This window comes from Saccopteryx leptura, chromosome 3 (assembly GCF_036850995.1).
Source record: "Saccopteryx leptura isolate mSacLep1 chromosome 3, mSacLep1_pri_phased_curated, whole genome shotgun sequence".
In the NCBI taxonomy this organism is placed as follows: Eukaryota; Metazoa; Chordata; class Mammalia; order Chiroptera; family Emballonuridae; genus Saccopteryx; species Saccopteryx leptura.
The window spans coordinates 15,452,738-15,468,625 of NC_089505.1; the positions used below are offsets into that span (position 1 = coordinate 15,452,738).

Sequence of the window (15,888 nt, forward strand, 5' to 3'; positions counted from 1 at the left end):
GTCCTGGAGGAGGAGGAGGGGGAGGAGGGGGAGGGGAGGAGGGGAAGGAGGGGGATGAAGAGGGGGAGGAGGAGAGGGAGGAGGGGGAGGAGGGGGAAGAGGGGGAGGAGAAGGAGAAGGGACGAGGAGGGGGAGGAGGAGGAGGGGGAGGGGGAGGGGGAGGAAAAGGGGGAGGAGGAGGGGGAAGAGGGGGAGGAGGAGGAACAGACAGCATGTGAACACACATGCGTCGGCGGAGGCAGCAGCGCAGGAAACCCGTGCGGGAGGGAGGGCCCTGTGCTCTCCGCGGGCATGCACACAGGCCCCTCCGCCACAGGCAGAGGCTTGAATGAGGCAGGGAGCCAGCCATGTGGTTATGAAAGCTCTGAGTGTGCCAGCAGCGCAGGTGCAAAGGTCCTGATGCAGACGGAGGCCTGGACCAACGTCTCCAAACCAGGCGCTAGGCAGGCCGAGGGCAAGGCAGGACCAAACCCTGCAGGGTGTGAGGGGAGGTGGGCGGGGGCTGACCGATGCTTCAAAAGGACTACTCTGGTGGCATGACAAAAACAGATCCCGTGGTCAGGATGGGGTTGGGGGTGGCTGATACAAAGCTCAGGCAGAGATGGTGGAGACGGGGACCAGGTGAGGCGGCCCATGACAAAGGTGGTTGGGTCATATCCATTCTGATGGACTGGGTGTGGGGTGTGGCTACAAAAGGAGGCAAGGAGGAGGAAACTGCCACTCACTGAGATGGGGAAGCAGGTTTGAGACCTGAGGAAATGGAATCCAAGTGATGGTTCAGGGATTTTAAATCTGAGGAGGCATCTGGGTATCTGAGCCCTGCGGTCGAGGAAAGGTCCCGGCCAGAGGATGAGTGTGGAGATGGCCAGTACAGTACGGGGCGGGAAGACAGGCAGGCGAGGAACGGATCTGAGGACGGGCCCTGGGGCACCGCAAGGTCTAGAGAAGATGGCGCTGCAGCAGGAGAGACAGCGCAGGAAGCGCCCCTGGGGGCCGAAGGCGGAGGCCAGCCGGCCAGGCTGATGTCTGGGGAGTGCTTCAAGGAGGAGGAGGGAAGAAACCCTGTCAGATGGAAAAGTAAGAAGTGACCATCATCAGAGCCTTGGAGAGAACAAGTACCCAACAGAAGGAGGGAAGAATGAGAGGGCAGCAGGAAGTGCTGTCACCAGGGAGACAGAGGGAAGACAGTGAAGACCCCAGAGGGGACAGTGGGGGTGGGGGAGGTCGGGGGAGAGCGGAACAGGAGAGAAGGTTTTAAGTTTGACTCTTTTCAGAACATTGCTCTCTACGTAAGTGCTCCAGATCAAACTGAGTAACTCGTCTCAATAGGATTACACTGTATTCCCTCATGTATAAGACACTCCCGTGTATAAGACGCACCTTAATTTTGGGGCCCGAAATTTGAAAAAAAAAAAAAAAAAGTATTAAATAAAGTTATTGAACTAGTTATTGAACTCATGTTTTATTCATCACAAAACTCATACAACTTCTCATCACTGTCAAAACTCCCATGCATTAGCTTGTCCTCATCTGTGTCTGATGATGAATCACTGTCTTCAACAATGAGCTCAAAAACAAGCGTGAAAAAAGCAGGAAGTGCAAGTAAAAATATCTATAGCCAATATATAAGACGCACCCAGCTTTTAGACCCATATTTTTCTAAAAAGGATGTGCCTTATACGTGGGGAAATATGGTAACTGCCCTTTATAAAGAAACCCACATAGAGGTATGAAAGCATTAGAACAAAATTTCAATGATCTTTGTATGAATTTATTAGCAATGACTTGAAATTTCTCTTTGGTACATTTTCTGATTCTTCTCTGAGGATGAGAGTAAGACTTCAATGAAGGGAAGTTATTTCTGAAATTGTCTTGCATTATGTGTATGTAGGCTGTTACCAACATATTTGAAATTTCCCTACGTGAAACTCTGGCACAAGCACACCAGGAGGTAAGAGCAAGAATGGTTGCTCATCATAGCATTTATTTCTTATAACACAGCAACTGGAAACAACTTAAGTATCGGTTGACAAGAGAACAGATAAATAAATGGCGGTACAGTCACAGCTGCTAGATGCAACTACTTGGGTAAGTCTTAGAAACCTGTACGTATTAAACGAAAAGGGCAGGTTAGAGAAGACACAATACCACATTATTTTTGTAAATTCCAAATGGTTTTCCTGATACTTTAGTGAGAGAAGAAGACTTTTACATGAAAAGCTTGTTTTGGTTTGTTTTCTTGCACGATGTGTTTGGCATGGTAAATATATTAGAACATATCACATACAGGTCAGCTTTAGCTCTTGGGATATTTCATGAGAACTGGTTGGAATTTAAGGGTTACATTAAAATGCAAACTAATTTAGTTTAGTTTAGTTTTCTCTCTCTCTCTTTTTTTAAATGAAATCCTTGACTTGGGCTCTTGATGATATTCTGACTTAAGACAAGTTGTAAATTCAACCACAGCAAATCACTTATAAAAGCTGCCCAAGTAAGTTCTGCATTATTTACTAACACTTTCATGGGAGCAAATCAATTTAAAGTGTAATCAGATGCTACAGTAGATGGACTTATGGACTCTATAGTTTTGGTTAAAAGTAGCATATACTAATTGACTTGGCTACTCCATTTTTGTGTTTTTTTTTTTTAAACACAAAAAGATTTGCCTTTCTCCCCTTGGCAGTGATGATCTTTTCCAAATAAGGAGCCAAATTCCCTAATGTTTTGGTTAGCAACCCTTTTGGCACTGAGCGTACATTTTAGATGTTAAATATGCCAGCTGACTTTAAGACCATATGTTATTTATTTTAAGGCCACTGCAAAGGCTCTCTGTATTTCTCAACAATTGTCATGTTTAAGTTTCTTCTACTCTTTTGCATTCCAGGGTAGAGTGAGGCGTAGGGAGAGAGAAGTGCCCTGGAGGACACCATATGCCTGTGGATTTGCTGGGTTGCAGAGTGTCTTGCTTCCTCCCTGGTAACTATGCAAAGCATGTAAAACAAGGCTTTCTACAAGGATTCCCCTGACCCAAAGGTGGGTGACTGAAGTACTCAGAACCCTTCTATAGATAATGTCCTTTAAAAGAGAAGGGACACAGTGGTAGAATGTTGGCTCGGCGTGTAGAAGTCCTGGGTTCAATTCCCGGCCAGGGCACACAGGAGAAGTGTCCATCTGCTTCTCCAGCCTTCTTCCTCTCCTTCTTCACTATCTCTCTCTTCCCCTCCCACAGCCAAGGCTCCACTGGAGCAAAGTTGGCCCGGCCACTGAGGATGGCTCCATGGCCTCCACCTCAGGTGCTAGAATGGCTCCAGTTACAGTGGAGCAACAGCCCAGATGGGCAGAGCATCGCCCTCTGTTGGGCTTGCTGGGTGGATTCTGGTTGGGCGCATGCGGGAGTCTGTCTCTCTGCCACCCTGCTTCCCACTTCAAAAAATTTTAAAAAAATCACTGCACTTCATCCCCAGAACAAGCCTTAAGGTATGTAAAGAGAAAGCAGGATCAGGGGAGGTTAAGCAACCTACCCAAGATCACAGCCAGCACATCGGCAGAGGGCAATTCAAACCCAGGAGGCTGGAGCCTGCAGTCTTTTTTTTTTTTTTTTAATTAAGTGAGAGGAGGGGAGGCAGAGAGGCAGATTCCGCATGTTCCTTGACCCGGATCCACCTGGCAAGCCTCCTGCTGAGAGATGCTCTGTCCATCTAGGGCTGCTGTTCTGTTGCTCAGCAACGGAGCTATTTTAGTGCTTCAGGTGAGGCCATGGAACCATCCTCAGACCCCGGGACCAACTTGCTTGAACCAATCAAACCATGGCTGTGGGAGGAGGAGAGAGAGAGAGGAGGAGGAGGAGAAGGAGAGAGAGAGAGAGAGAGGAGGAGGAGGAGGAGGAGGAGGAGGAGGAGGAGAGAGAGAGAGAGAGAGAGGGGAGGGGGAGGGGCAGAGAAGCAGACGGTCATTTCTCCTGTGTACTGTGACCGGGAATCGAACCTGGGACTTCCACACACCAGGCCAAAGCTCTACTACTGAGCTAACCAGCCAGGGCATGGAGCCTGCAAACTAATATGGCTGTTCAGAAGAAAATCATCTCTGTTATACTGATTTTCAATGTATTGTAGCAGAAATGAGCAATAAACTATATTGATATCCAAACGAATCCCTCCAAAATTAGTCTAACTCAGTATTACTTTAACTTAATTCGACTGAGGCTTTAAAAGATCAGGTTGTAAAATCTGATGCCCTTCAATTAAAAAAAACCAGTTCCTAAGTTTTTAAAAATGTTTATGAAATATTTGATATATACAAAAGAACATATGAAAGTTGGTAGCAATAACCAAAAACCCTGAACATCATCAGTGTACAAAATTCAGGATGGTAGGCATCCTAGTAGGGATGCAGAGAAATGGGCTCAAGGAGGGGCCATGATTTCTAATAATTTCTTATCCCAAATGTATCCCAGAAACAAAACAAATAAAAGCTAAACTTCTAATTAAAATTCTTCATTGTTTTACTACAATAAAAGGGAGTTTATTAATAGTAAGTTTGTAGTTACTTACTATTCATTTGTTCTGTATTTTTCTTCTGAAAACCAATTCTAGAAAATATATGCTACCATCGTATATTTCTTTTTGTGTTGAGCCAGATCATAAAGGCCTTCACTTCGTTATCTTGATTCTAAAGATTCTTTCTTCCTTATCACAAAAACATGTTTGGATTAACTCATATTTAATGAATGTATTAGCAACAGCATATGAATCAAATAGATAAAATGAAAATGTTTGGTATTCCAAAAAGAAATTTTATCCAAAGTATCTTATAAAAATAGAAGAGTAAATAGACAATATAGAATTTGACTATAAAATTAAACCCTTTCATTTTTCTTTTTTGACTGAGAGAGAGAGAGAGAGAGGGACAGATAGGGATAGACAGGAAGAGAGAGAAATGAGAAGCATCAATTCTTCGTTGCAACTCTTTCTTGTTCCTTTATTGTTTTCTCACATGTGCCTTGGCTGGTGGGCTCCAGCAGAGTAAGTGACCTCTTGCTCAAGCCAGCAACCTTGGGCTCAAGCCAGTGACCATAGGGTCATGTCTATGATCCCACACTCAAGCCAGTGACCCTGCGCTCAAGCTGGTGAGCCTACACTTAAGCTGATGAGCCCGCACTTAAACCCTTTTTTTTTCAAAGGGCACTTTTACGACATGTTCAGAATTGATCAATATGGGCAGGAAGAGGAGAGATTTTCATTTCTCCAGAAAGACCAGGTACCCCTGGTAGGTAATGCTAAGCATCGACAGATGAAGAGTCAGGGAGAGGTGACGCTTGGAACTCCTTCTGGAAGGTCCCTAATCTCTGCAGGTGATAAGCAGAGCTGGAGGAACCATGCTTTAGGCCTCTCTTTCTTGGGGAGGCAGAGTGGAGGGTGACCCACCCATCCCCAGGGTGAATGGATTTAAAAGCAGTTCCGGAGGCAGGTCTCAGCCGGAAACAGCTGACAGCCGCCTGCGCTGGCTTTGAACACTCTGGGGCCCAGGAGGAGGCGAGCAGAGTTCCCGAATGATTTAGATCTCTGAAGCTTCTGGCCATCCCCCCACCTTTTAGGGCTGGGGTTGACAGCCACCTCTGAAAGAATCTCCCAGGAAGGAAGATAGCACAAATTGTACGAATTAAGAAAAAGAGTCACCAAAAACACACATAAGTTCCGAGGTGATTAAAGACCTAAATGTAAGAGCCAACATTTTACAAGCTAATATAGATTAATCTTTATGACCCCAAAAGCAGGAATCATGGGGGAAAAATGTTGGAAAGAGAAAAGGTACAATGGACACATTTAAAAGATAAGTCACACAGGGAAGAAGATATCTGTAACACGCGGTGGCAAAGTCTTCCTACTCAGAATATATATAAAAAAAAACAGCTATAAAATTCGTCAGAAAATAAAACGGCCCGAAAGAAAATAGGCAATTCGCAAATGCTCTGAGATGTCCTTACATATGTTTGCATTCACAGCTATAATGAAATTCCATTTCACTCCCCTCAGATTGGCAAGGCTTTGAAAATCTAATAATACAAATGTGGGGAAGAATGGGGAGAAACCAAAATCTCATAAATAATTGGGGGTTAGTAGAAATTGGTACTTGGAAGAACAATTTGGCTTTATCTATTGATTCAGAGCATACTTACAACCCTCACCCCCCCCCCCCCACTCCTCGGTGCAGACCCTAGAACACGTTTTGTACGTATTCTCAGAGGCATGAACCAGAATGTTCCCTGTAGCTTTATTTGTATGGCCAGAAGTCCGAGGACTCTAAATGCCCTTTGATGAACAATGCAGAAAACACGTGTGTGACATGCAGCTAAGGACGAGGACGCTGGCGGTGAGAAGGGGGCTCCTCTGGTCACGGCGGCTCGGGCAAGTGCAAACAGGTAACACCGAACGAGAACAGAAATTTACGGAGCAGCCGTTGGCAGACAAAGGGCTGTAGGTTCCCATTTTTCCTTCCTTCAAAAATGTTTTTAATGTTTAAAAACAAGTCAGAAGAAGAACATCATCACATCGCATGGGAAAACGACATGCAATTCAGCGTCAGAGCCCACAACTGAATCTCTTCGGAGCACAGCCTCCCTCGGTCGTGCCTGTGTGATCTGCGCCTTATCTGGGCCCCTGCAGTGGAATTCTTGCACAGAGACGCTATGACTCACAGAGCTGGAGATATTTATTGTCTTGCCCTTGACAGAAAAAGTTTGCAGACCCTGCTAGATAGAGCACAATGCTGAGAGTAGCATTTATTAATGTATAAAATGTTAGAACATAAAATACTAGGAAATCATGCCGCCTATCCTGTGGCCCCCAGATTTCTGTGCTGAGATGCCACGAGGTACGCAGCGCTCAGAGGGGCCAGGGGTTGTGTCACAATCTGGAGGGAGACGCAGCGCGACGTGGCACCTGGCGGCCCACGCAAGTCCCACCAGTGTGAGTCGTTCGCCGTTTCAACGTCATCGCTCCGTGTGCCTTTCAATGACGTCATCATATCTTAGAGGAGTGAGATTTCTGGGGGTTGCCATGGCAAAAAGCAAGGGCTGTGTGAAAACCAACGTGGAACAGAAAACAAGGTTCGGAGTGTTGGCTGAGCCTGGGATTGAGAATCTGTTCGGGGCCCTGGCCGGTTGGCTCAGTGGTAGAGCGTCGGCCTGGCGTGCAGAAGTCCCGGGTTTGATTCTCGGCCAGGGCACACAGGAGAGGCGCCCATCTGCTTCTCCACCCTTCCCCCTCTCCTTCCTCTCTGACTCTCTCTTCCCCTCCCGCAGCCGAGGCTCCATTGGAGCAAAGATGGCCCGGGCGCTGGGGATGGCTCCTTGGCCTCTGCCCCAGGCGCTAGAGTGGCTCTGGTCTCGGCAGAGCGACGCCCCGGAGGGGCAGAGCATCGCCCCCTGGTGGGCAGAGCATCGCCCCCTGGTGGACAGAGCGTCGCCCCTGGTGGGCGTGCTGGGTGAATCCCGGTCGGGCGCATGCGGGAGTCTGTCTGACTGTCTCTCCCCGTTTCCAGCTTCAGAAAAATACAAAAAAAAAAAGAGAATCTGTTCGGTACCGCACGGGGACACCCGTCTCCTTAAGGAGTTAAGGTGGCTATGTATTAAGATTGAAATATCACTATTCTTCTTTCAGTTTATATGCATTCTTCGTTCAGACAGCTGCTCAGTCATTAGGACATACGTATCCACTGAGTTGCCTGGACCTAACGACTTCATGAATGGAAGTTTTCGGTATTTATTCCTGCCTGGGGCGCTGTGCAGCATTGCCGAGATGCCCGTGTCCCAGGCAGAGCAGGGCTGGCATCTGCTGGAGGTCGTTTGTGGAGGAGGCTCGGAAGTGACAACCCTCCCCCCCCCCCTAGATCAGGGGGGTGGCTTCTAGAGAGGCGGAAAAGGGAACGGGATCAGGGAGGGAGCCACGGGGACCTCAGCTCTGTTGCCAATGTTTTATTGAAAGAGAACTAAAGCACACAGCCATGTGTTACGGTTTTCACAAAGCTGAGTGGTGGAAACATGGGCACTTATTACACTGTTCTGCGTACCTTCCAGAATACTGTATACTCAGAAAATTCACCTTTTAATGGTGGGGAGGGCAGAAGATCAGCTGACAGAAGGAAAGAGGGCTGCACCTTCCTACAAAGCGCAGGAAGGGAAAGGTCAGAAAGGCCAGCTCGGGCAGTGAGCGGAGAGTGAGACTGGGCACCGTGTGACGCAAGAGAAGTCAGAACACCAGGGACAACAGAAACAACCTTCTCTTACTAGGTTCTCTTACTAGGTTTTCGTCACTATAGATAGAGGGTTAAAGAAACACTACTGGTGGTTACTGTAGGTTAGCGCATAGCCTTCATTTCAGCCAGGGTCTCCCACAATTCTGCACTTCTCACCCTTGACTTAACCACGGATATAATCAGTAGAGAGAGAAAAAAAATTGGAAGTGTAAGAAAGACGACGTGCAGGCTGAGATCAGTATTTCTAAATAATGTAAACAGGGCGCGGTCCGGAGAATTAAAACTTCAAAAGCTGCACGGTCACTTGACATGAGATTTTTTTTTTAAAGGGTGGACGAAATGATAAGAATGTTTAGTTTGGCACTCTTCTACCAAAATAAAGGGATATTTAAAATTTCAGAGCAATAAAAATGGAAGCAGAGGACAAGTCAGTAACTGGGTGTAACCACCAGCAAGCACAGTGTCCTGAAACCCAAGTAGGAAGATTTAAAGCTGTTTGCAAAAAGGAAGAGGGGGAGGGAGCAGCGAGGAGACAGTCCTCAGAGGGGGACTCAACAAGATGCCCTTTATTAACAGCACATCAGGGAAAGAGGTCTTGTAACATCCTAAGAGGAAAAGGAAAAAGGAACCCACAGTATTCCACAACTGTTGGCACACATTACTATGTATCAGCGCAACGTAATTATCTTGGTGCAGTTTTTAACTGTGACCATCTGCTGTAGACAGGTCATCTGAAACAAATTAGGTACTTTTATATGGAAGTGGCTGGGAACCAGATAGAGATGAGAAACATCAGGGCAGGCAGAAGAGCCAAAGGATCATCGGCGCAGGTTTGGTGAGAGCAGCCCCGAGTGATGGCAGACGTACACGTGTCATCACCCGAGCTTCAGTGGCAGCATCTGTGAGGTGGGGATCGTAACACCCACCCCTCAGAACTGGTTATGGATGGAGTGAGAGAGCCCCCGATGGCTTTAGCTTTAGGTCTCAAGCTCAGGAACGGTTCTGAGAATGGGAACATTTATAATGAAAACATCAGTGAGGCTTTGTTCCCCAATCCTACTCAGTGTGCCTTGGACTGGCCATGGCTACTCATTCAGATCTCTAAAGCCCACTCCTGACGTTCGGGGCCACGCCCGGTGTGTGATTTAAGGGTGGGGTGGGGTGGGTCTAACTTCTCTCTTCTGCTGCCTCATCTGTTTCTGCTCAGGTACCCAGGGGAACCCAGCCTGGGTCCGACTGTCCAGAAGGCAAGGAGAAGACTCCCTCAGTTAGGTAACTTCTAGACATGCACTTTGGATGGGAGTGCTCAGTGTCAAATGTGGATGGGACATGGAAGGGCACCATTATCTTCACAAAGATCACCATAAAGGGGAAGGCTAAGCAGCTCACCACGTCCGTCAGGCCATGAGATGCAGACCCTGGGCCTTTATCTTTTCCGAGTCCTGAATGCCTTTTGAGGATTGAATGAGAATTGTGGAGTTTCCCCCCCTTTTTTTTATTCAACTACGTATTCTCATATAATTATGCATTTAATTATGGGAAGGGGTATCTGGTGATCATCATCAGTTAAGAATCCCCTGGCTATAAAAATGTCGGCTGCATTCCATGGGGGAGAAGGCAAGGTATTCGTTCAAAACTGGAATCAAAACCAAATCAAGGGAACAGAAAATAAATTTTAGAAACGGAGGTTCATGTGTAAGTTTGAAATCCCTACAAATAGTTTAAATATGAGATGAGCTTTAAAAACGTAGGAACTCAACTGTTGTTATTCCTTTCTTTCTTTCTTTTCTTCCTTTCATAAAAATAACACACGACGGGGCTCTGAGGCCAGAGCAATGCTTGGTCCTGACAGTAGCAAATGAAGTTGCGTGGATTCCCTTGAGAACTGTGACTAAAGAAGTTGACACAGAAATCACAGTGACCACAGCACTTTCCCTGGATTCCCGTGAACTGTTTTGCCTTAGTCTGGCAAATTTCTGCAACTAATTAAATAAACTTTATTCGGTTTTAAGTCTAAATGGAATATTGGAATCCATTATCTTGGAGTAATTATTGCAGAGTAGACAAAATAACTCCTTATGCGTGCCGGGATGGAACAAAAAACTAGATTAAACCGGCAGTACGGGGAAAATCCTGTCGAAGAGACAGATGCTCACCACCTCTTAAGGTTCCTGGTCAATCAACGTGGTCCTTAATCTCCTCATGCGTCGGACTCACCAGCTTGAGACTGTGTTTACAGGTGTGTCCTTCACTCCATTAGAAACCACCGCAGGCTGGGGAACGTGTCTCAATTATCTTCGATTTCGGGCTCCTATATATTACCTGTCGTGTCGCAGAAGCTCAATAAATATGTTTCAAGGTGAATTATTTCAAAGACCTAAGTATTATTTCAGTTATTTCCTTCCTGGGTATTACAGAGAAGTGAACCTGCTGGATCATTTGCTTTTTCTAAGTTTTACCCAGACACTGTCAGATTGTGCTTTTTTTCTGTGAACTTGGCCTTTTCAAATCTTTTGCCCATTTCCTATTGGACTGTTTGATTTTTCGTATCACTCTGTATGTAGCCCTTGGGTGGTTTATATATTCTGAATGCTGTTCTTATGCCTCTCCTCTTTGTGAATGATTTCTTCCAACCTGTCACTTGCTTTTTAACCTTGTATCTTTTATCATATATAATTGATCTTTGTAATGTAACCCAAATTATCGATCTTTTTCTTTTGGGTTTGACCTTTTTATATCTTAAGAGAGACAGTCTCCTATTAAACTATGGCTTTTTGAAAGACACGAATTCTACCTTGGGCTTCAGGTAAACTCATGCCACTGCACATAATTTCTGTAGAAGGATGTTGAAATGGGGCTCTTTCACTTTTTTTGAAGCCCCCCAATGGTGTCACTTGCTCACATGCCAAAGCATGATGCTAGACTGCAGCACTGGCAAAGAAATTGTTGGAAAATAGATTTTTGCATCCCTGAGTCCAACAGCCGCCTTGAGGTTTTAAAGCACTGTCGAGGTTTGAAGCCAGGAGAGGATTTCTTCAAAGGGAACTGTCACGTGACGAGCCCCACCTCCCACCTTCCCGTGGGAAGGATGTGAAGCTTCCCCCCTGTCCTCGAGCTAGTGGGTGAGGCTGGAGAACGACTGGAAAGCTGAGTGGTGTCTCTGCCACAGGGGACACAGTGGGGGGCCGGGGCGTATACCCAAGTCCACAGGCTGAATGAAACAGAGGGCCGTGTGAGGACTCAGGCGCACTCCCACAGAAGGCGGGTCGGAGGTCAACGGTATACATGGTGCCTGGAGACCAGGTGTGGAAGCGGCAGGATTGTATAAAAGGGATGCTACCCAGAGGGCTTCCGCCGAGAGTGAGGGACCTTGGCTGGAAGACAGTGGTTTGTCTGAGGTTGCACAGTGAGCTGATATGTTCTGCATGCCCCATCAGCATATACCTTTAAAGATGCTTTGTCATGATAACACATATTCCATACCTACGCAGTGACAAAGTAAGGACTGGCCCAGAGGCTGAGAGAACCCCCTCAGCGTAAGACAGAGAGCTTTTCTTTCTAGAAGCTCTTATTCGCAGGGTGAATGCATTAGAACCACCACTTCACAAAAGCAGCCAGCTTTCCAGCGCCCGCCTTCACCCAGCCTCCCTGTCCATTAGCTCCACAATTAAGCCGTGATCAACCGGGCAGGTCCATTTAGACAGCACGTCTAGCCCCTCTCACGGCGGGCTTGGTTGCGAAGCAGCAAAGTGCATGAGAGCTGCAGAGCACAGACCCCTGAGGAACGAACTAGATAAACCCCCAGTTGCTCCTGGCTGCGTGTCTGAGGAGCTCCTGAAGCTGTCTCAGTAACCCGGAGTGAACTCGGTGATGGCCAAGCACGGAAGTGCCCGGCTAAGTTCCGTCCAGCAGAACCCTTTCTGATAAGATAACTCCCTTCTGAGTTGGACACAAGGCTGCTCACTGGTGTGAAAGAAGCAATCGTTAGACTCGTGGATTACAAGCAGCCGTGTGCTAAATGGAACTTACCTGTCAGCCTGTGAAAATGTGCCACTGTGGTCTCTCAATGTCAAATTACAGGTGTCACCCTATGAGTGCTTGTTTGTCTTTTGTTTTGTCACAGCCTGAACATCATGGGAGTATCTGGGACTGACTGGGTAAACTTTACGGCAGGTGCTCCCTCTCTCTGGCTGGACTGTCCAACAGAAGCCAAAGAGAAACAGGTGCCACAAAGGGGAGCTTGACAGCAGCAGAGATTTGAAGTCCCACCAGTGACAATCCCCAAGTGTACTGGCTGGGACCCTTCCCTCCATTAGACCACACGAGACACTCGGATTTGAGGAAGAGCAAACCGATTTCACTGTAACTTATTAACAATGCTATTGCTGCTAATAATGGCTGACACCGAACGAGCACTTCCTCCTGTTCAATGATACACACCATTAGACAGCACATTCCAGAAGGGGCTGAGTCTGTTCTGCTCACCACTGCATCCCCACCTCAAAGTCACGTGCCTTGCGTACGGCAGGCTCTCAATGTATGCCGAATGAGTAATCCCATTTAGTGTTCACAATAACTGAGTACAATATTGTGTTCACCATTTTACAGATGAGAAAACTGAGGACACGTCAAAACGTGTTGAGGTCTCTCAGCCAGCAAGCAATCAGAGCTCATACTCAAACCCATACGCATTTGATATCAGAATCTATGGCTCGACTAAAATATCATTTCACTGGCAGAGCCCAGACCACAGGCTTTTCCGATACCAAAACCATCTATGGAAGATGGGTCGAAAAGAATACACTTATATTTCACGTCAGTGTGGATATTACTCTATCCCAAGCCTTTTAGATTTCTTCAATACTCTGCAACAACTACATTTCAAAGAAATGACTTACCTACAAATCCTTCTTTACCCACCAGTTTGAGGGCAATTTTATCAGCCAGCACTGAAGAGTTGCCGTGGGCAATGTTGGCAAAGGGGCCGGCATGCACAAACACGGGCGTCCCCTGCGGAAGCAGGAGAACCAGTTAAAATCCCACAGGACAAAGGCGAGGTCGAGCTGGGGCACAGAAGGCGGCGTACACTGTCGAGTACTTAAAAGACTCACCCAAGCCATTCTGCTTTCCTGGGCACTGCAAATGCAATGCACAAATTCTCTCAAAGAACGTGAAAACACCCTGACTTTTTCAAAGGGCCCAGTTCCTTACGCACTCTAAAACGGTGTTATTCCACATTTCATGCTGCATCAAGGGGGAAATGCACTAAGAATCAATGACCTCCCACAATGATTTTGATAAGCCACTGTGGTAGCTGCTTTCAGTGACCATGAAATAAACTCCTTACCTTATTTCACATTACCTGGCATTATATATTTAAAAAAAATGGAATTAAGACTCTGATCTAAGAGGCTTATTTAAATATATTTTTTTTCATTAAGAAATTAACCAGTTCCCTCATTCACTGTTGGTGGGACTGTAAAGTAGTACAACCATTATGGAGGAAAGTATGGTGGTTCCTCAAAAAACTGCAAATAGAACTACCTTATGACCCAGCAATCCCTCTACTGGGTATATACCCCAAAACCTCAGAAACATTGATACGTGAAGACACATGTAGCCCCATGTTCATTGCAGCACTGTTCACAGTGGCCAAGACATGGAAACAACCAAAAAGCCCTTCAATAGAAGACTGGATAAAGAAGATGTGGCACATATACACTATGGAATACTACTCAGCCATAAGAAATGATGACATCAGATCATTTAAAGCAAAATGGTGGGATCTTGATAACATTATAAGGAGTGAAATAAGTAAATCAGAAAAAAACAAGAACTACATGATTCCATACATTGGTGGAACATAAAAATGAGACTAAGAGACATGGACAAGAGTGTGGTGGTTACCAGGGGTAGGGGGAGGGAGGACAGGGGGAGAGTTAGGGGAGGGGGAGGGGCACAGAGAACTAGATAGAGGATGGCGAAGGACAATCTGACTTTGGGCGAGGGGTATGCAACATAATCTAATGACAAAATAACCTAGACATGTTTTCTTTGAATATATGTACCCTGATTTATTAATGTCATCCCATTACCATTAATAAAAATTCATTTAAAAAAAAAATAAAATAAAATGTAAACTTCATGAAAAAAAAAAAAAGAAATTAACCAGTTCAAGAAAAGTATAAAGCAAGCATAAAAATCAATTCAATTCACGGCAGGCCAATGACCTAAGGACACTTAGGTAAATATAAAGTCTTTACATTCACAATGATAAGCCTATTATTCTGATTTTTAAAAATGCTGTTTAAGCATTTGTCATTGTAAATTGTGTTATATGTGAAAAATCTGATAACCATTATGTTTTAATTCTTTGAACAAAAATCTGTACATTTAAATTAATGTCATTTCTACACTTTTCCTTCCTCAAGGAGAACAGGCTGCAGTCCTATCCACAGCACTTATCCACACCCGTTAAGAGCGCTCAAGCTTTATTCAGAGCCCGGCCAGGGCCACCGGGGTCTGTGCACACGAAGCCTCAGCTCCACCTGTGAAAATAGAGGCCGCCCTCGCCCTGACACGGCGGGAGACGGAGTGACGTGCGGGAGGTGGGGCTGCCAGCCACGGGACATTCCCACGGCCCACGAGGGGCTTGCCGGCTGAACAGGCTTCGGAGCTGAGAGGGCTGAACAAACGCAGGAAGAAAGGGAGTGAAGGAAAAATCGCCTCTCAGGATGAAAAAGACAGGGTTTATTAAAGCCACGCTGCTGTGAGCTCTCTGTTTGCTTTTCCCCCCCAAGTCCTCAGGAGGGACAATACCAGGATCCTGATGAGGTCACACAAATGTATGTGGAAATGAAGTTGGGACTGTAAAACCCCAACACATACGTTCATGGCTATGGATATACGTAGGTCTCGTGTCTAGATCGACCCGTCTCTCTGTGTCTGATTCCTCACTTCTATTTAAAGACAAAGTGTCTGTCACCTCCCAGCTCTGCCAGTGCCAGCGTGTCGCTGTCTGAGAAAGCTAGTGCAGGGAGGACAAGGTCACAGGCTCCACCTCGGGGGGAGGGGCACTACAACCCTGACCGTGGTGGCCATCTGCCCAACACCCACCAGGCACTGGTCTCCAGTGGGGGGACAGGTGACAGGGTGTGGCATACTCAGCATAAACATAACACGATTCCTGATATGACCGCTCCAAGGACTAGATCAGCAGCATTTTAAAATTCATTTAAAATTAAAGGCCCTGGTGTTAAAACTCCCAGCATGGAGTCTGGACAGAAAGATGCGAATAGTATCATTGTTAGACATTCAACCAGGCACCTATGTTCACACACTCAGCTGATGTTTGATGCTAGATGATACAGTACACAGTTAAATACTTTGTCTAAAAAAGTGCCATGGCTAATACCAAGATATAAAACTATCTATCACAAGTTTGGTATATTTTAGGGCCTCTGCGCTGGATGTCTGTCACCCGGTCCCTAGAGGGCTCTTCCTCCAGACACCCTCGGCCACTCCGATCTCTGCTCAGGTGTCACCTGTCAGACGCCACACCACACGCCCACATCGCTCTCTGCCCCCTCCCTCCCTCTTCTTTTTCTTCCTCCATCCTTGCCACCAGTTGAGAGG

The 15,888-nt window shown here is 46.3% G+C and overlaps 1 protein-coding gene across 1 annotated transcript in view; it reads right to left on the minus strand.

Moving 5' to 3' along the window:
- MTHFD1L (methylenetetrahydrofolate dehydrogenase (NADP+ dependent) 1 like) overlaps positions 1 to 15,888 on the minus strand; it is a 186,909-nt gene that overhangs the window by 96,051 nt on the left and 74,970 nt on the right. Inside the window, exon 20 of the mRNA XM_066372996.1 lies at positions 13,152 to 13,263. Within this exon, the coding sequence (XP_066229093.1) occupies positions 13,152 to 13,263 (112 nt within the window). The remainder of the gene's footprint in view (positions 1 to 13,151; positions 13,264 to 15,888) is intronic.